Source organism: Gymnogyps californianus, chromosome 5 (genome assembly GCF_018139145.2).
Source record: "Gymnogyps californianus isolate 813 chromosome 5, ASM1813914v2, whole genome shotgun sequence".
Lineage (NCBI taxonomy): Eukaryota > Metazoa > Chordata > Aves > Accipitriformes > Cathartidae > Gymnogyps > Gymnogyps californianus.
Window position 1 is genome coordinate 69,996,584 of NC_059475.1, and position 19,888 is coordinate 70,016,471.

The 19,888-nt window shown below is 44.1% G+C and overlaps 1 protein-coding gene across 1 annotated transcript in view; it reads left to right on the forward strand.

The window, feature by feature from the left end:
- LOC127017211 (MAM domain-containing glycosylphosphatidylinositol anchor protein 2) overlaps positions 1 to 19,888 on the forward strand; it is a 187,960-nt gene that overhangs the window by 13,769 nt on the left and 154,303 nt on the right. The window contains exon 4 of the mRNA XM_050898185.1: positions 8,404 to 8,673. Within this exon, the coding sequence (XP_050754142.1) occupies positions 8,404 to 8,673 (270 nt within the window). The remainder of the gene's footprint in view (positions 1 to 8,403; positions 8,674 to 19,888) is intronic.

Consider the following 19,888-nt stretch of genomic DNA (forward strand, 5'->3'; position numbering starts at 1 on the left):
TAACGTGTACAGTTAGGAGTATATGTATTGTATTCTTGCAAGAAATCATGACTGTAAATTAAACAGATGCATATACACACACACGTATATATGAAAGTATAATTCAATTATGTTCTATTACTTCAGTTCTGCATATGGAATAATTCACAAAACTGGAGGAAATAACGTACTTTCATTTTTATTCATCATAGATGAGTGAGTTGCCAAGGACATGACTTTCTGCCTCTACTTTGATATTGCTATTAAAGTATTAGTTTTCTTTTGCATTTCCAGTAATCCCTAAAGCCAATTGTGACATTTACTCAATTCCATATACCCAGTCTAAATACATATATTTGTCTCACTGTAATTATAACAGACGTTGGCATCAGATTTTTTCTGTATGCTACATCAATGACAGTTGTCTTCTTCCTCCCAGTGTAGTATCTGTCTCAGATACCCATCCCTGGCAGCAGTAGAGACTCTGCTTCTTTCCTGTTCAGTGAACGTCTGTATCGGATCATTGATTAGAAGATGTTTCCAGTCTCCCTGCTGATGGTCCGTGGCAGCTCTGTTTAAACTGGAAGCATTTTGTTGTAGAGCTAGGTTGTTATGTCAAAGATGCTTGGTAAACTGGTATTGTTAAGCATGGGTCTTAGAGTGTTAATGATGACTTAATGACTGCTAGCTTTGTGCTGGATCTGAGAAACTTTTGCCCCAGTCATTAATCAAAACCAGTGTGTGTTGCATGCTGTTTTACTACTCTGTGAGGACTGGTGTATGTTGTAGCCACATTTTATAATTAATCTCCATCTGTATGTCATCAGTGCCTAACTTGTCTTGCGTGCACATGTTAATACTAGGTAAAAAAATTGATGCAGTTCTGTTTTAAATTCTCCGTAGTGACTTGACTAGCAGGGCCGTGTGTTGTGACCCAGTGTACTTCCAATAGCACTTTGTCGTATGCACTGTTGAGTTCACAGCCAGGCTCTACAGTGCTATGAAATACATTGGATGCAGAAGCAATACTTGCACACGAAAGCCTCTGAATTGAAGTCCCTTTAAAAAGGATGCAGCTGCAATATGAATGGGGACCTGAACCGTTTCCCTCGTCATGAGTAGTGCCTTGTTCTTCGTGGGGAAGAGCTCGCAGTGGCACTGCGGCTGTCTTTGTCCCCTGGCAAACCAACCATGACTTCGAAATGTGGGACTGGCGCTCAGAAACCCCTGCTTCTAAAGGGCAGTAAAGATGCAGAGCTCTTTTGAACACTGAGCCGTTCTCATTACGATGTCCAAATACGATGTTTGGAAAGCTTGTTCCATGCACTCACCCATGGAAATATTTACCAAAGCTTGCTATTGTTTGATAATGAATTTTATTATTCCTATCAGAGAGTTGAAAGAAAGTTTCCGCTGGGCAGGTTGCCTGGCTGAGTCTCTGCCGGTGCTGGGGTGAAGGTTCTGGCTGGCAGATGCTTTGCTTGCCAAACCTGGATGGCCCAGCGTTCGTCTCGTTAATCCTGATGGCTGATAGTATTTTAGGGGAGACCTCAGGCGGGGTGAAGCTTTGGAAGTGGCTTTGCGGGTGATAATACACTCCGTTTAGTATTGACACCTTTTGGCAGGGACGTTTTTGTTGCATTAGGAATTCTATATAAATCTATAAAATTTCATACAGGAGCACCTCCTGTGTCTCCATCAGTTTTGGTACTGCGCAGTTGTGTTGGCTCTGATGCTTAACTTTCCAAACCAGTACTGAACATTACTTAAAACTATAAAATCCATCGCTCTTCAACTCTGCATGAAATTGAGGATATCAGTCCTGTATCTGCGTGTGTCTGTCAACATGTCTCCATGACCCAAACCGTGATCCAGGGTTTTACGGTATGAACAGATGGAGCTCTGGGGCTAAAAATTGAAAAATTTCAGACTATTTAGTTTAAAAAATGCAGATTATTTAGTTTAGAGAGGAGATGAATAAGAAAGAAGACAGCAGAAATAAATAAATGACATAATGCGAGATTAAACCAAATCCAGAAGAATACAGCAGTAGAAAATAATACAAAATTTCTCTGAATTAAACCTTTCCGTGGAATTTTGTGGGATCTCTGCAAGATCTAAGCAGAAACTGCGGAGCTTGTCCTTATGCCAGGAGGCAGCTGTTTAGCAGAGGGAAATTCTGGCTGGTGCAGTTGTGCATCTTTTCTTTTGATTGCACATCTACCTGCTGAGTTCTGGGGGCTTTGAAGCACTTTGATTTTGAAGTGCCTTTCGTGTAAGAAAAGCCCTGTGTAAACATGGCAACCAGCAAAGTACCTTGCTTGGTGAAACTAAATTTTGTCAAAAATAATAAAATCAAGATAGGAGGCATAAATTGCTGGCTTACTGTCACTGTGATATGTGTCTTTTCGAATTATCTCGGTTGGGACCATGTGAAAGCTTGTTAGTAAGGATGTGAGGGTCTTCACAAGCCTCAAAAAGCTTAGGTTACCTTTCTGTGCCTTTCAAAAACTGGACAGGCAGAATGTCAGTGCTGGCTCCAGCCTTGTTTCGGGAAAGCAGGCTGGACTGTGGAAGTGGAAGGGAGCTTGGCTCACACTTGTACATCTGCTCCCACAGTTGGTGTGGATGCCGTTGGGTGAAACTACTTGTATCTTGGAGGCTGAAGCCTGACTCCCCAAAGCCATAGACACAGTAAAGGCAAAACCAGCGCATTTCAGACTTGTACCAGGAACACACAATTGCATGTAGCAGCTTTTACAATAGTGTCATTTTAAGAAGAGTCAGATCTTTTGGAGAAGTCTTCATCTCCTCTTCCTTCTGACTCAATTCCATGATTTCCTGCTATCTAAACAAATAGGTGGGACTGCATCGTGGGTCTCCTAGTTGGGGTTCAATCGTGCTGGATCCTTTACAAATGTGAGGGATGTATAAACACATGCGTTGTCCTTTTGGATCAGATCTCATGTCTGTCATTAACAAGAGCCAGCAGGAGACATTTCAGAAGAGTGCGTAAGAAGTGTGCAGTAGACAGATATGTGATAGTCTGCCTTCCCATTCCAGAAAAAGATACATTTTATGCCCTGGAGCATGAGTTTTAATAATCCTTCAACAATATTTTGGTATAATCATCAACTATTATAATTGCTCTGGATCATCTTGTCATCTTTATAAATGCCTACTCCATTTTTTAATCATGCTGGACCAAAAAAAAAGTGTGGCGATGAATTACACAGTTCAGATTTATGCGGTATGTGGTGTTTAGCCCCAAAAGTTTACAAACAAATAAAAGAGAGAAGAAATCCATTTTAGAGAGACAATTAGGCCAAAATTTCGGTTTTCTGAAAGTGCAAGGAGCTAAGAGGATTTGTGAAACATTGGGATCAACGTGAGGTTGGCACATGGATATTGTTAAAAACGGCACTTTCTGCCCATTCCCATCTATAGGCTCCTGATGCGTTTGTAAATCCTCATCCTAAAGGTAGGATTGATGTCACCCATCTTCTGCCATCTAAATCTTACCTGTCTAGATTAAACTAATCTTTGGGTCTGTCTGCAGTCAGCAGAGAGATGGATACCACAGGGGAAGATTCTTGCAAGAACATAGCTCAGGGTAGATAAGAGAAATCGCCTTTTGGCAGTACCTCTTGCTGTCACTGAAACTAGAGCAGGGAGAGATCTCACGTGATAGTGAGCTCCATTTCCCTAGCTCAAACAGGAGCTGGTCCTAAACTTTTTGTCTAACAGATGTTTGCTCAGAAAATCAGGAGAAGAGAGAGATTCTGCAGCAACCCTGAGCAGCCCAGTCCAGGGCTTACTGTCCCTACTGTTACATGGAGTTTTGTCGTCGTGCCTTTGTTACTCCTTTCTGTGCTACAGCTTTGCATTCCCAGTCTGTGGGGACAGGCAGCTGTTTGCAGCTGCATTGCTGCGGCATCCTGTGGGGAGCAGTTAGAGGTGTTCCTCTTGTTTGGGAGGGGAAAGCATATCTGGACGGAGTCAAACAGAGGAGCTATCCAGTAAAGCAGACCAGCAGAAGCCCTACATGCTGTTGATTAGCCCAACTCAAGTAACACAGGTCTTGCAGCAGGTGACTAAGCTTGTGATTTGGCCCCAATGGTTTCCACATCTAGGTCCAGGCTGACGTAGAGAAGTGAACACAAGCACTCTCTAACTTAGAGCTAAAGCCATTTTTCTGCCACCCCACCGTGTCTCAGCACGTCGCTGGAGTTATTGAGCATTTGGGATTTTTGCCGTTTGCCTCCTTCATTCCCTGGCTAACTCTCCCTGCTTCTCTCGTTTTCTCTCTCCCCTTTCCTTGCTGAAACAGCCAGTCAGAGCTGTGATGAGAAACCACGAGTCTCCAGCTCGTGTTTGACACATGAGCAGATGAGCGTTGACTACTACCTTTCCTCATCCCTGGCTGGAAGGAGGAGAGGTCGATGTTGATTGCATTGAGAGTGGAGGTTGCGCTCTCAGAGATGGGCGAGTGTGGGGCTGGTGGTGGGGCTGAGCATGCCTCAGCAGTGGAAGGACAAAGTCCAAGTGACCACCAGGTAACTTCCATTCTCTCCATTCCTAGGCCAGAATTTGGCAATGCGCATGTGACAATAAATCAGGCAAGCGGTGCGGTAGACCCAATTCTATCCTCAGTTACACCATAAAGCTGAAAATAAGAGGTTCTGTGTTACTGGTGCATTGTGATATGGTGCAGATTATGTATAGGGTTTCAAGCAGAGAAATATCAAAATAACAGCTCGTTGTTGCTGTGGATTCGTATTCTATTCGTAATAGGTATTTGACCCTTTATATGCTACAGTGAGTTTCATTTTCTGGAAACCTTAACATCCCTTCTGAATTTCTTAATATTCTTTGGTTTAAATTGGGCTTTTAATAGTAGTCGTTGAGTGTATTGCTGAATTCTGTTTGTGTTTGTCTAGTGGGATAGGTTGTAGTTAAGTGAAATGTGTGGTGTAAGCAAAGAGAAATTGCTGTATGCAAACCATAATTTTCATGTACTTGCTGTTTTGAGTGCTGTGATGAAAGGGATGTATCACAGCATTTTTATCACATCAGCTGCTATCTTTGTCTCTCTACCTGAAGGATGGCAAAGGGCCCCCTTTCATCTGGAGGATTATGAGGCCATTATGGTAAACAGCACCACCAGGTTGGGTTGACATCGTTGGAGCTTTCATCTTTTGTTCTAAGTTTTGAAGCATTATTTGTGGTTCTCTTGTTCCCTGTCTCATGACTTGATGTTTAGTGAGAGCAGAGAGCAGCTCCTTGCCAGAGTTGTTCAGGAAAAATCATTAAACTCAAGAGGGAGGGAGGGAGAGGGAAAGAGGGGCCAGCTGAGTGCTACCCCCTGGTTGGTGATGGCCCTACAGGTCTGGAGCTCAGTTCTAGTTGCACAGCGGGTACCTGGATCCCTGCTTCTGCTGCCTTCGCCCAAGCAAAATATACTTAAGCATGAAACATGACATACTGCCCAGTTTCATACATCTAATCCCAAAACAGGGGTCCATCAGCTGATGGATGCGTCAACTGATGAAAGAATATGAGGTCAGAGGACGTGAGCAAAGAGACACTGACACAGTTAGTGGGCAGTGCTGATTTGTTTTCCGTCTGTATTTTCAGCCATGCACCCAGTTTCTTCAGCTTTAAGTTGGTTACATGAACCCAAGAATTTGTGCTGGGAAGTATCTGCAGGGTCCCAAGCTGGGAGGAGCTGGAAGAGGGGGCTTTGCGTGTAAGCCTCTGCTCTCCTGCTCTCTTAAAGTGTTTCCCTGCCTGGAGGTTGCCTGTTCTCGCTGTGCTAGGACGGGTATAAATGAAGCGCTTCCCATTTGTGTGCTCCAGCTTCTGAATGCAGAGAAAGCTAATTCCTCTTGGGTGAGCTCCAAATAAAGAAAACTCTTATTTTATAGTTGACTCTTGTATTTGCCTTTAGTGATTAGTATGTATTCCCTTAATATTGAAATGACATTCATATATAAAGCAGAACACACAAGAATATATCTCTGTGTATTGGGTTTGAGTGGCAAGATTTTGGTAGTGGGGGGCTACAGGGGTGGCTTCTGTGAGAAGCTGCCAGAAGCTTCCCCCATGTCCGATAGAGCCAATGCCAGCCGGCTCCAAGACGGACCCGCCGCTGGCCAAGGCCGAGCCCATCAGCGATGGTGGTAGTGCCTCTGGGATAACAGATTTAAGAAAGGGAGAGAGGAGTGAGAAGATGTGAGAGGAACAACTCTGCAGACCCCAAGGTCAGTGGAGAAGGAGGGGGAGGAGGTGCTCCAGGCGCCGGAGCAGAGATTCCCCTGCAGCCCGTGGGGAAGACCATGGTGAGGCAGGCTGTCCCCCGGCAGCCCAGGGAGGTCCACGGTGGAGCAGATCTCCACCTGCAGCCCGTGGAGGACCCCACGCCGGAGCAGGGGGATGCCGAAGGAGGCTGTGACCCCGTGGGAAGCCCGCGCTGGAGCAGGCTCCTGGCAGGACCTGTGGCCCCGTGGAGAGAGGAGCCCAGGCTGGAGCAGGTTTGCTGGCAGGGCTTGTGACCCCGCGGGGGACCCACGCTGGAGCAGTCTGCTCCTGAAGGACTGCGCCCATGGAAGGACCCACGCTGGAGCAGTCTGTTCCTGAGGGACTGCACCCCGTGGAAGGGACCCACGCTGGAGCAGTTCGTGAAGAACTGTAGCCCGTGGGAAGGACTCACGTTGGAGAAGTTGGTGGAGGACTGTCTCCCGTGGGAGGGACCCCACGCTGGAGCAGGGGAAGAGTGTGAGGAGTCCTCCCCCTGAGGATGAAGGAGCGGCAGAGACAATGTGTGATGAACTGACCCAAACCCCCATTCCCCGTCCCCCTGTGCTGCTGGGGGGGAGGAGGTAGAGAATTGGGAGTGAAGAAGTTAGACCTGGGAAGAAGGGAGGGGTGGGGGGAAGGTGTTTTTAAGATTTAGTTTTTATTTCTCGTTAGCCTACTCTGATTTGATAGGTAATAAATGAAGCTAATTTCCCTAAGTCGAGTCTGTTTTGCCCATGACGGTAACTGCTGAGTGATCTCTCCCTGTCCTTACCTCGACCCATGAGCCTTTCGTTATATTTTCTCTCCCCTGTCCAGCTGAGGAGGGGAGTGATGGAGCGGCTTTGGTGGGCACTTGGCATCCAGCCAGGGTCAACCCACCACGCTCTGTAATAATGAGGATAGTGATAAGATTTTTGGACATAACATTTTTATTTCCTTTCATTTTTTATTGTCATGTTTTCTGGTATTCTTTGCCCAGAATTTCTTTCCTTCACCTTTATGCCTGTGTTTATTTAGTATTGCTGCTTTTTCTGTACTAGCAATATGTATTTATTTATTGGCTCATCACTTATGCGCTTTAGGGTATGCCTTCAAGCAAAGCCTGAATCTGGCAACGGCGGATCCCTCAATGCAAATGACAGGGGATGTCACAGTTCAGAGTGTGCTTTTAAATTCCAGCATCTCAAATGAATTGCTCTGCCCTGTCCCTTCATACTGAGCATTTCTGTTACTCCTCTTATATCATATGCAAATATTTCATGGAAAAGAAGAGGCAAGGAGAGAGAATGAAATCTAATCACTTGTTTCTCCTATCTGACAGCAGCAGCATCTTTCCATTAGCCTGTGCTGCAGTGTAGTTCGGCTGGTTTGGTGGTCCTGCCCAAACAAAGCCCCTGCTGCTGATCATAGGATATTGTATGGAAATTAGTAGGGACCCAAGTCTGCACCTCTCCCGCGTGTCTGTGAGGAGATGGAGCCGTGGCCACACTGTCTGCTGGTGCTGTCAGCTGCAGGTTGCGCAGCCCATACAGGGAAAAAAGCATCTGTGCTGGGTTCTTCAGTTTCTCTGTGTGCAAGATGTTGTCCCAAGGGAGATGACTCTTCCTGCTTCAACAGACCCAACTCAAACTCTACAAATTCATCTCAGTTGGCAGCCAAGACCCAAGGAGTTCATTGGGGAGGTGGGTGGATTGAGACGGCTGGTTTTCAATGGGTAGGATCTGAGTTGAAGAGAACAACATGACTTCCATGCCAAATAAGAAGATTGTTACTAATTCCTTTCTTCCAAGGTTTAAAATCCAGTGTGCTGGCACCTGTCCCATACATTATACGTTACTTCCCAAGCACAGCTGCAGGGTTGTCCATACATAAATCCTCATCGGCAATTTGACAGCAAGGTGAAAGATGATGACTGATGCAGGATGCAGAGCAGGGTGAGAAATGCGGTGTCAGGGGGAGCATCAGGATGGGGAGCACCCTTCTCAGAGGGCACGTAGTCGTGCGAAGAGCGCTGTAGCTGACATGCCTTTGCTGATCTCCGTTGGCTTGAGTGTGCTTGTCGGGACTGAGCAATACCACAGACGTAGCCCCGCTACACCTTTCTCTTCCTCTTGTGTTTTGCAGCTTCCCCTTCAATTAAGCTTCTTGTGGATGACCCGATAGTGGTGAACCCTGGAGAAGCGATCACCTTAGTCTGTGTGACGACAGGAGGGGAGCCAGCCCCCAGCCTGACGTGGGTGAGGTCTGCCGGCATCCTGCCCGAGAAGACGGTCCTGAACGGCGGCACTTTAACGATACCTGCCATCATGTCTGAAGACGCTGGCACGTACAGTTGCATCGCCAACAACAATGTTGGAAATCCTGCGAAAAAGTCCACCAACATCATCGTAAGAGGTAAGTTGAGCTGGCAAACTATTGACCTTTATCTTGGAAGATTAATTGAGTCCTAATCTGACAGGAGAGCAATGTTCACATAGTGGTGTCCTATGTTTCCAAATGCGTTTCTGGTCATTTCTAATAATGTATGAGATGAATTACTGTTGGCTTCAAATGGCCAGTGGCTCTTGTGCTGGGCTCAAACCCCTTAGCTGGAATGAGGGTGGCGTGGTGCCCCTTTGTATTGTGAAGAAGCAGCAGCTCTCCCATCCAAACTGGAGACAAATGATCGCCAAAGGACACCATGTCTTCTGGGCATTGTCTCCGCTCATCCCCTGCACACACTGACTTGGCAGTGAATGCATCCTGAATTCCTGGAGATGTTGTTACCTACTTCACCCTTTTCTTCCTCCTCATCAGCTGAACGTGTTATGGAAATTAAGGCTGTTGTGCATGCTGTGAATCTGCTGCCATCAGACGACTGCTCCCTGGGTAGGAGCTTTAGATTAGTACCTGTGCTTTAATTATAGTAAATAGCAGGATAAATGTCTGTCTTAGATAAAAGTAAGAGAAGAGTGCTTGCAGAACAATTGCTGCCAGGTGGAGAGGAACTCTTCCCGGTGGTTTATCGCTTTCTGGATAACCCCGGGGACATGGCCAGTTGCTTTGAAGAAGGAGTTCGATTGGCTGATAGGCATCATCAGAGTGGATTAATCTACCTGAACGAAACAGTTCATCTGAAACTAATTTTCTATAGTCTAATCTGTGAATGGTAGTGAAACATAAACTCCCATGCTATAGGATCTTTAAATAATAGCATGTGATTAATCATACTCAAGAGAAACTGCTGTATAGAGCCAGTGGTGTGAATATTTTATGAGAGCCATAACCCCTGTTTGCTTCTTATTGCCCAACTGTCCTGGTTTCAGCTGGGATAGAGTTAATTTTCTTCTTAGTAGCTTGTACAGTGCTGTGGTTTGGATTTAGTGTGAGAATGATGTTGATAACACTGATCTTTTAGCTGTTGGTAAGTAGCACTTATCTTAAGCCAAGGACTTTTCAGCTTCCCATGCTCTGCCAGCAAGCAGGGTGCAAGAAGCTGGGAGGGAGCATGGCCGGGCAGCTGACCCGAACTAGCCAAAGGGATATTCCATACCATAGAACGTCATGCCCAGTATATAAACTGGGGGGAGTTGGCCGGGAGGGGCAGATCGCTGCTGGGGCATCGGTCAGCGGGTGGGGAGCAATTGCAGTGTGCATCACTGTTGGTTTTTTTTTCCTTTTTTTTCCCTCTTCTTTTTTTGTTATATTCTTTTCATTACAATTATTATTATTATTATATTTCATTACTATTATTGTTAGTATTATATTTTACTTTAGTTATTAAACTGTTCTTATCTCAACCCATGAGTTTTACCTTTTTTCCTGATCCTCCTCCCCATCCCACTGGGAGCGGAGGGGGGAGTGAGGGAGCGGCTGTGTCTGTGGTGCTTAGCTGCTGGCTGGCATTAAACCACGACACTAACATACCATACTCTTCAGCAGGAAGAGGAATTAGAAGCTATTTCTGTTCTGGGGGTCAGGGAGAGAGCATTGCATCAGCCTAGGTCTGCAGGAGTTTATCAGGAGATGTCCACAGATTTATTTGTAATATTGTATTTCCATTTGAATTTTTGACATTTGGCTTAGGGGGTTTGTTGTCAAGAGGCAAAAGCAGTCTTGTTTCAGGAACATAGCATTGACATTAATTTGCTGTGATTTACAATGGTGATGAGGTTGTGAAGGGGAGATGTGAGTGAAGAACACACTCGAAATAAGCAAAGGGAGAGGAAAGGCTTTGTGTGAAAAGAAATCTCGCTATTTTAATTGACCCAGCAGACAGCACCGGAGAGCCCAGAGGAAAAGCCAAAGTCCCTAGCTCCCTGCAGATACAAATTTCATGAGTCATAGCATAATAATAATATGCCCTCACATTTTTATTTATAGAAGACCATGCCTATGAGATGCCTAGGAGCTGCAAGATGCTGAACAAAATATCATTAAAGCATTTGAGGTGACTTTTCTTTTTTCCTCTCTGCTATGTGGCCCTGTTAATTCTGAGAAGGGACCGCAACGAGGAACAACCCATTAAATAAATGAAGCACGGCTCCCTTATAGCCCCAATGCATTGCTACCTGCTATGATTTCCCCCTTATTATTTGTGTTAAAGGGGAAGAACTGTATTTTAGAAAAAAATGTTTATTCCGCTCTTGGTTGATTTATCTTTACTAAAAGTGATGCTGAGTTTAGGAGTGAAATATGAAAGAAATTCGTATCAGAGTTTTGATTTTGCTTTGTGTATATGTTTCTTAGCATTTTGCCTGTAGCTCATTGTTTCTCTCTATTTCATCTCTTTTTTTGTTGTTGTGTATCAGAATTTTCACACAGCAGCTGAGGAGAAAAGAGTATTTACTTGAAATAGCATCTAAGCCTTGCAGGAGAAGCATTTGGTAAATGGAGTTCACATCTTCTGTCAGGTGGACTACCAATCCCAGGATTAGACAATAATCCCCTAATCTTACCCAGAAAGAAACGTGAAGTTGTCTCAAAGCATCATCAGGGCTCAGATGAAATTTGTTCCCTTTAAAATTCAGTAAATTTCACTGTGCATTATACCTGAACGTGCCTTTATTGTAAGTGCTTCATTCCATGGATGCTGCCTTACCTTCAGCAGCTCTTGATTTTTTTTGTGGGCATTTTCCTATCTTTGTGGCTGACTGCCCAAGTCTGTGCCTACCCACCACACCTGACTTCGAACCCATTGTGAATGATGTCATATGACTGCCACACATTTAATAATAATTAAAAAAAAAAATCTAAACCCAGAGAGAATCCTTCCAAAAGAAACAAATTAAATAAATGAGTAACAAAAGTAATTTATCCTTCTCGAAAGTCAGAAATTATGTGGATCAATAAGCAATAGAGGCAACAGATGAGGTTTAAAGAGCAGATTCAGGCATGAGATGTGTTTAAAGAGTGGATTCAGGCATTGAGGCGCTGACGTGACACCGAGGTGTATTCAGGTCAGCTCTGTGCTCCCCATCAGTCTTTTCTGAGACCCTTAAAAAGAGGAGATAAGTATAGTGAAATGACAAGATGGCCAGATATGACGGCTTGGGGGAATATATGTTACCTGAGAGACGGTGCAGAATGTGCCTGTGTGGAAGTGCTGTGTAATGTGTGTGCTCTGCTTCTCCAGGGTGTAAATAACTAGCAATACCTGTGCTCCGCTTCTGCAGGTTGTAAATAACTAGTTTCTGCAATTACCACGTGCTGCTGAAGGAGTGGTGGGATAGCAGGTGCCACTAATGGTCTCAGTGCATTGCTTTCCATTTGTTAGCTCCCAGGATTTATCTGGAAGCCTCCTAATATGCATAAGCATTTAATATGTTCTCTGTTTTTCCGCTGTTACTTGATTTCCTCCCCTTCCAGTGAGCATTGGCACGGAAGGAGATGTTTGTTCTTAAAATAAAAAACAGACTAAAGCTGCCATTGCAGCAAGGAACCCATTTAGTCATAACCCTCTTTGGATTATTTTTTTTTCTTTTTTTCTTTTTTTCCTCTTTTGGCCTGCATAACTTAAAAGTAATTGTAAATCCTTCCAACAAAAACAAGCTGAGTGCTTGCTCGTCGGTTCGGATGAACACGGATCCCTTGCAAAACAACAGGCATTGCACGCAGCTGCTGAGGGAAGAGACTCCCTCACATGCTGCCTCCTCAGGCAGTTAAATTAACACTTTCACAGAAAGTAACATCCTTTAAAGATACCCATTTCTTAAGCAAATTGTAAGCTACAAACTCTGCTCCCTTTGTCTCCGTTCTGCTGAGCTGTTGTGTTAGTGCCTTTCCCTGTCGGCCGTCAGATAATGTTAATGAAAGTTTTGCTGAGATGATAAAGAGAAATTGTTTTGAGTACCACGATGCCATTCGTTAAGAGGTACAGGCGTAATGCAATATCTTTCATTTCCTCCGTTTGCTTTGAACGGGAGCTCACCAGAGGCAAATCAGTGACCATGTGCTGTTTACCTGTCGAAATCTTAGTGAGAAAGTCTGTGAAATACAGCAGTTTTAAAGAATGCTATTATCAGCTTAACTGTACCCAAAGTTATTGCAAAATATTTCATTCCATCAAAGACATTGTCATCTGTCAAGGTGTCTTGGGTCAAACCAGAGAAAGAAGAAATGCTCTCTCATTTCAGCAAAGCTGGCTGCTTACCAATTCTAATTATGAAAGTTTCTTTCTAAGTATTTTCTTTAGATTAATGAGTTCTTTAAATGATTGCAAGTCTGCTAGCATTTGAGTATTGGTGGGCGTTCTCATCAGTGGCATCTTCACATCCTGCTCTCAGACTGATGATTAGAATAGCTTCCCATAACACATTTCTAGACAAAACCATTAGAAAGCAGAGGAAGCTCTAAGGGAATCTTGACTCTTCTCATTCTAGTAAAACTTGATGTTTTTATCCTTCTTTAAAAAAAAAAAAAAAAGCGCTCTCAAGTAGCAAATCCAACACACCTCCTCTGGATAAGCAAAGTTCCCGACAACCTCCACGCCTGATGTGTGTATTTTTTGCTGTGCTTGCTTGGAGGATGTTCTCTTTTTCTGACTTTTCCGTGGTAGAGCGAAAAAATGTTGCAGTGCAGCGATTTCTGATGCAATGGAAATCATTTGTCATAAAGGCCAGGATGGGGGAAATCTGTTGCACTTCTTTCAGACTTCTTTCCCACCCAAAATATTTCTGTTAATTTGCTTTCATCGTGAGTTTGTCACTATATACCTCTGTTGGTCTCAACTAGAGGTAAATGATAATCAGTCTTCCTATGGATATTTTGTTAATTAAAATAAGAAGGAAACACACCCACATAAATTGGTGTTTAAATCAAATGCCAAACCTTGCTTACTCACAGCCCTTGGGCCAACACACATGGCGGTATGGCTACTTCTTCATGTCCCATGCACGCACAGCTATGCAGAGAGGACTTCACATGATTGCCAGGAGCTTGGTAGTTAGAGACCTCACTTGTGATGTGGCCCCAGGCTCAGTTCCTTGCCTTGATCTGGCATGGGCAGTTGAACATCCAGCTTATCCCATGTCCCAGGAAACCCTTCTAGCCTGAGGATCTTTTAGACTTTGCTGTTGGAGGTTATTTTACTCCTTTAAAATTCTCTCTTCAATGCATATTTGGAGAGGGAAGCAAAAGGCATTAGAGAAATGGTAATATTGGCCTTGTAATCCTTAAGATACTACATAAAAGCATGATCATCACGATAACATACAGATTTTGGGTGACAAGTGGAAATGTCAAAAGAGGCAGGAATCAAGATAATCATATGTCTACGGCTTCTGGAAAATTATACATTTTCAACATGACTCAAACTGGGTACTCAGAATGATGAGAGCATGGAAGAGCAAGTACTCCAAAGACACTGTGAAGGGGAAAATGAAAATAAAATCTCTCTGTAGCTACCAGTATGTCAATGAAGAATTGAAGGCTTTTGATGATGAAGGATGTAAGGTGGCTCCTCCATCCAGTAAGAGAGCAAAAATGCTGGGTAGCATCTTTGATGGACACCTGTGCGTCAGATTGGGAAACAGGTAGAGCCAGAGAAATGTTTTACAGGTCTTGAAGTACGGAGCACTGAAATGATTTGGAAGGGTGTGAGTGTGCACCAACTCGGATGTGTTGCCTCATCAGCAACTTCTCCCGTTACCTTCTTTAAATAGATCACTTCGTCTCTTCCATTGTAACTGCAACATTTTTTTAGTACCAATTGACTCTGACTGTGTGACTTTTCCCTTCTGCGAAGCAGAAACACAGTGTTTGGAGTTAATTTTTCAAAGGGGTGGGATTCCCTGTCAGTTTAAATATAAAATAATGACCTGTGCGCAACATTAGCACAAAAGCTTTTGCTGAACAAAAAGCACTCCAGGGAAATGCATTTTAAGGCCGAGATTGCTGGAAGTACCTATTCCATTATGTCTTTAAAAACTGTATGTGAACTGTGTAGTAGTGACTGCTAAAAAGAAGGTGAAAAAAAAAAAAAAGACGCAGATTGTGAAATAAATGAAATTTTTCTTGCTTTTGTAATAGATTTAAAAAAAAATAAAAATCCTGTAATATGGCGTTATTGATGTCCGTTGTCACACACCTGCTTACCCTTCTGCTGTCCTGCAACGGCTCTGTTTATCCCAGAGCTTTTTCTTAGGAATTTCCCTTGTTGGTTTAGAGCAGTTGCATGAAGTAAAGGATAAAAATAAGTCTGTCTGGTTACACATCAGCACCCCTGCTGTCACCCCTCGGAGATCCTCAAGTGCCGTTAATTGAAATGTGAGCAGGGCCCCCACGGGCTGATGCTGAGTGCCAGAACAGAGGCAAGGCTCACAAGTTTTATCCAAAAGGTGGAAATCGGGTTTTGGCAGCACCCGTGACAGTCGTCACCCGGCGGGTCACCTCGGCAGTTGTGCGGCTGCTGGATGCTGGCCAGCGGCCGAACGATGTGTCCATCTGACACACGTGATCATTAGCTGGCATCAACTGTGATGGTGGGAGCGCTGATTGGGGATGCTGACTCCAGCACGCCAAGTCTAAAATGTTGGGTGTTCTGTGCAACTAGCAGAAGGACCTTTTTTTCCTCCTTCTTTTCTCTCTCTCTGTATTCTGGGAAGGTGGCACAGCAGACTGATTATATTAGCGCTTATTTCATGGCTGGAGAAAGCCGAAGGCCTTGGCAAATATCCATACACATAAAACGGGCATTACTACACCACGCAGAAGCGACGACCACCGTTGACTTCCTAATGAGGGACTGTGCAGGCGCGTGGAGCTTCGTTGTGCATGGTGCTGCGTGGCCGTGGGTGCTGCAGGCTGAGGGAGGCTGGCAGAGATGAGCTCCCCGGGATGCTTCAGTAGAGTGGAAGTTCAGCAGCCCCTACGCTGGCTTTCAGTATCCATTGATGGTTGTGCTTTCCTTGGGGCAGACTAGAAAGCAAGAGTGATTTCATGAAAGTGCCAAGGTTTTGAAATTCATATTCCAGAATAGGACTGGAAGGGCCCTCCTGGGTCATTGAATCCAGCTGTCTTTATCCCAGGCATCCATTTCATCTCAACTCATCTCTTCTATAATCTGTCTTTTGTAAAACGACCAACTCCACCTGCAATTTTGATAGCTTTCTTCCAGCACCCTCCCAGCTCTTCCCTGGAGTCTCTTCCCACATCTCACTGCTCTGACGTTGAGATCCTCTCTCATTGCCATCATAACGTGCCTGTGGTGGGTTTGCCATCCCTTGAAAGCAGCTTTGCTGTGGAGTGGCATCAGGCAAGCTCTGCGAACGCCGTGCTGGGATGGAGGGCTGGGCTTTGCGTTGCTGAACCACCGTGGCAGTTGGGCACCTTCGCGCTGCCGGGGACTCTCCCTGTCCTCCCTCTTGCATTATGCCAATGTATATTTTTTGTCATAATCTTGAGCAATTTACTTAACTTTTTAACAGCACTCACCACCTTGCTGAGTTTCTACTGTGTCTTGTTGGACAAGACAAACTACCTTCCTCCAGTGTGGGGTTTAAATGGACCTTTCAAAAATGTTTGCAAATGGGCTTTGGGAGAGACCTCTGCGCTGGATGAGGATGAAGAATAGCTCTGTAAATGGGGGGCTGGGCACCACCCTGGTCTCCCACCCCTCGCCAGCCCTCCGGGCTCGCACGCAGGAGCCAGCACCGCTACAGGCATCTCCCGGGGCCTTTTCCAGCTTTTTAAGCATGAGTACAGTTTAGTCCAAAAGAAAAAAAGCCAGCCAATTCTGATTCTTCCACCGAGAGGTGCACCCTATGAGTGGGATTTCAATGAGACAAGATTTTAGCCTAGAAAACCTGGTCTTACAGCACATCCAGCGTGTTGCTACAGTCATAAGTTACCAGTGCACTATCCTAAAAGTTTACAGCTCTGCGAATGAATGTGTAGAAAAGTTGAGCTTCAGAGTTTAATAAGTCCATTTATTTTTATTATCTGAAATAGCAGTCTCAGGCATGTGCACTCTCTCCCAGGCCGGAGTGTATCACAGATGAGTTCATAAAATGGCTCCATATAAAAATGTAGATGGTTTATTGATTCTTCTGCCCTTTCATTAGGACTTCCCAGAATTTTTGTGTACAGAAATTTTATTTTAAAATAAGTTTGCTGCTCTGCAAAACATCATGTGGTGCCTGTTGGCCACCACGTATCTATAAAGATATATCAGAAGGGATTTCAAGAGGTAGTATTCATCTGATCTCTCTCCTTCTGACCCTTGCGTTGTGGCTGCTTCAGGTAGCCACGTTCTTTCTTCACCAGGGCAAGGAAAAAAAGTCATCCTTACTGTTGGTTGGCTAACAATTATTAACTACTAATGCATGATACATTTTTTTGGCAGGGGTTTGGTGTCGTAGTTTAATGTTGTATTAGATCTCGGCTGATTAATATGTGACGAGGTCTGTGTAGTCTTAACAACATCATTTTGGCAGAAGAAAATGAGTTTGTCCAAGTTTTGTCTCATCTTGAAGGGAGAGGAAGAGAAGAAAGAACAGGGCACAGTGTTTTGTTCTGATGTTACCAAGATACTTTGATGACCTTGAAATGTGTTTTAAGGTACTTACTTGTATTGCATCAGGCAACTGTGAATGAGATCGGTAGGTCTCTGCCCAGTCTGACACATCATTTTGGAAAGTTTTATAGGATCCCGATTAATTTCTGAGGCATTGAACTGTGGAATAAAAACAAAGTGTTGAAGGGAAATGCATCCCATTTTGGAACAAATCCAGGCTCTAACAAAATCCTGCAGTCGAATAAAGCTCTTGAGCCACACAAGAAGCAGGAGATGGCGACAATCCAGTGTGGAAGCCCTGGAAACTGGGGGTTTGCTCTAGGTTTTGGAAGAAAGGCAATTACTGTGTGCTGAGTTTCATTTACAGTGTGTGGGCAAAGAGAAGGGTGAAGATTTGCAATATATTACTTTTGGGCATCCAGGAAAACTCAGCAAGGCTATTTTTTTTTTTTTTTTGACAGCTTTGGCACAGGAGTTAAACTTTAGAAAGGCATTGGCCCTGGAAAACACCCAGCTGTAACGTTCAGAGGATTTATAATTTGTTTGGCAAGTGCACAGCCCACTGGGGATTGTGTCAGCTTCTCTGAATTGTTTAATTTATATCCCAATTCTTGTCTGGCTTGTGATGAGACTTGTGAAGTTCCCGTTTGCCTGTGAGATGGGCAGTCTGTGGGATGGGGCAGCCCTGAGCCCACAGGTCTGGCTGGGATTGCACATAGTACATTGTCTTGGCAAGCTGTAACAGCGTGGGATTTTGTAGCATAGGAAATGTTTTGGGTTTTTTTTCCCTTTCTTCTGCTTGGGGTTTCAAGAAGTACTAAATGCCAGCTGCCAGTTTGTCACCACTGCTTATTGATCAGCCTTCGTTCATTTTTTGCTGTTCAGCCCTCATGTACCCACCTCGATGCGTTTGAGTCATTATCTGCGTCTGCTTAAAATCAGAGACGAAAGCAGCCTTCCACCAGGCAGATGGGGCTGGTCCCTGGTAGGACACTGCAGTTCCTGTCCCAAATTCAGGTTTATACTGGGGTGACACTACTGGGGTGACTCCGGGTTTTCACAAGCAGGGAACCAGAGGCAGAAGGTTGTGCAGTCTCCGTCTCTGGAAGTTTTCAAGCCCTGAACAACCTGGTCTGAGCTCACATCTGGCCCTGCTTTGAGCAGGAGATTGGTCTAGAAACCTCCTGAGCTCCCTTCCCACCTGAATATTTCTATGAACCTATATGTCTTTGCTCTTCTGATGATGCTTATTTCTCTTGAATATTTACTTCTAAAAGCAGTTAAAAGAGAAACCATGCTGTGTTTCACATGCTTTGATCTCGGCTTCATCTATTTAATGGATCGTATACTGAGTAACTTGTAAACTGAAATCTTCTTCATTACAAAGAAGTATACACCTCCCCTTCCTTCAAAAGAAAAGCAGTGAAAGAAATAGGAGCTAATTAACTGGAGCACACGTAAAAACACACACCTGCCACATGGCATCTCCAGAATAATAAATCCTTTTCTTTTAAAAATTAGAAGCATTTATAAAAATAGAGACAAAACCTGAAATCTCTCCACAGTATTTGCATTTAAATTGAAAACGTGAATGCATCTGGTCTTGTAAGTGCCAAATAATTACTTGATATTAAAAAGTTTGGAGAAGCTCTAGTAGAAGATGCTTGACAACTTAATTGTTCTGGTAGCTACTGAAAGTTAAGGTTTTAAAAAACTTTAAGCTAAAACCATGTTGACAGAAGCAAAATGAACTGTTGGTAAAACGCTGAGAATATGCATCTTTTTTTAGCAAGACTTTACTTCAAGTCTGTCTTTGGATAGAAAGGTGACTATAGGGAACGTCCAGGCAGCGTAATTTTGTCACGATTATCTTGCAGAGTCCTAAATACCCTATTTAAGAAATTTGAATTTTGAGAGTGGTCAATGTTGGTGCATTCTCCCTAAAAGCTCTGTGAATGTTTATGTAGTTATGCTCTTTTTTAACGTTCTCCTTATGACCCAAACAAGGTGCACCCTGCCGGCTCGCTCGGCAGGCGTATTTTCTGCTGGAGAGAGTTCTCTTATGTGAAAACATCAAATAGCATTATTTGCTGCTAATGCAGGTGAAGTTAGCTTTGTGCAGAGCTTATGGGTGATTTCAGCTGATGTTAGACTGACTTTTTAATTCTGAGCAAAATGTGCAGACCGCCTTTCAGAATAAGAAAGTTTCCATATCTCAGCAGCGGCCCAAGCAGTTACGGGGTTATAGAGATGAGCCATAAGCTAAGAGAGCTTTCCCTGCTAGAGGAGAAATAAAACAACAGCATGATGTTGACCTTGGCAGACCTCGTGGTCCCCCATCAGCCAAGAATGAATCTGAATAACAGAGTACAAAATAGATGCAACTGCTGTGCGGGCAAGCTGGCAAGACTTTGAGTATTTAATACAAAAAATGCTGTGGGCCAGTGCTGTGCAGAAGATGTTAGGGATCTGTCCCGTCCACTTTCCTTTCATCCAGTTTGGTATTTCTGTAAGAGAAAAAGGTGAAGCCCATGGCTGGACACAAGGTGGTCACTCTAGGAGTTCCTAGGTCCTATGAACTGGCTGGAAGACAAAGCACATGTTGGCAGGTTTCCA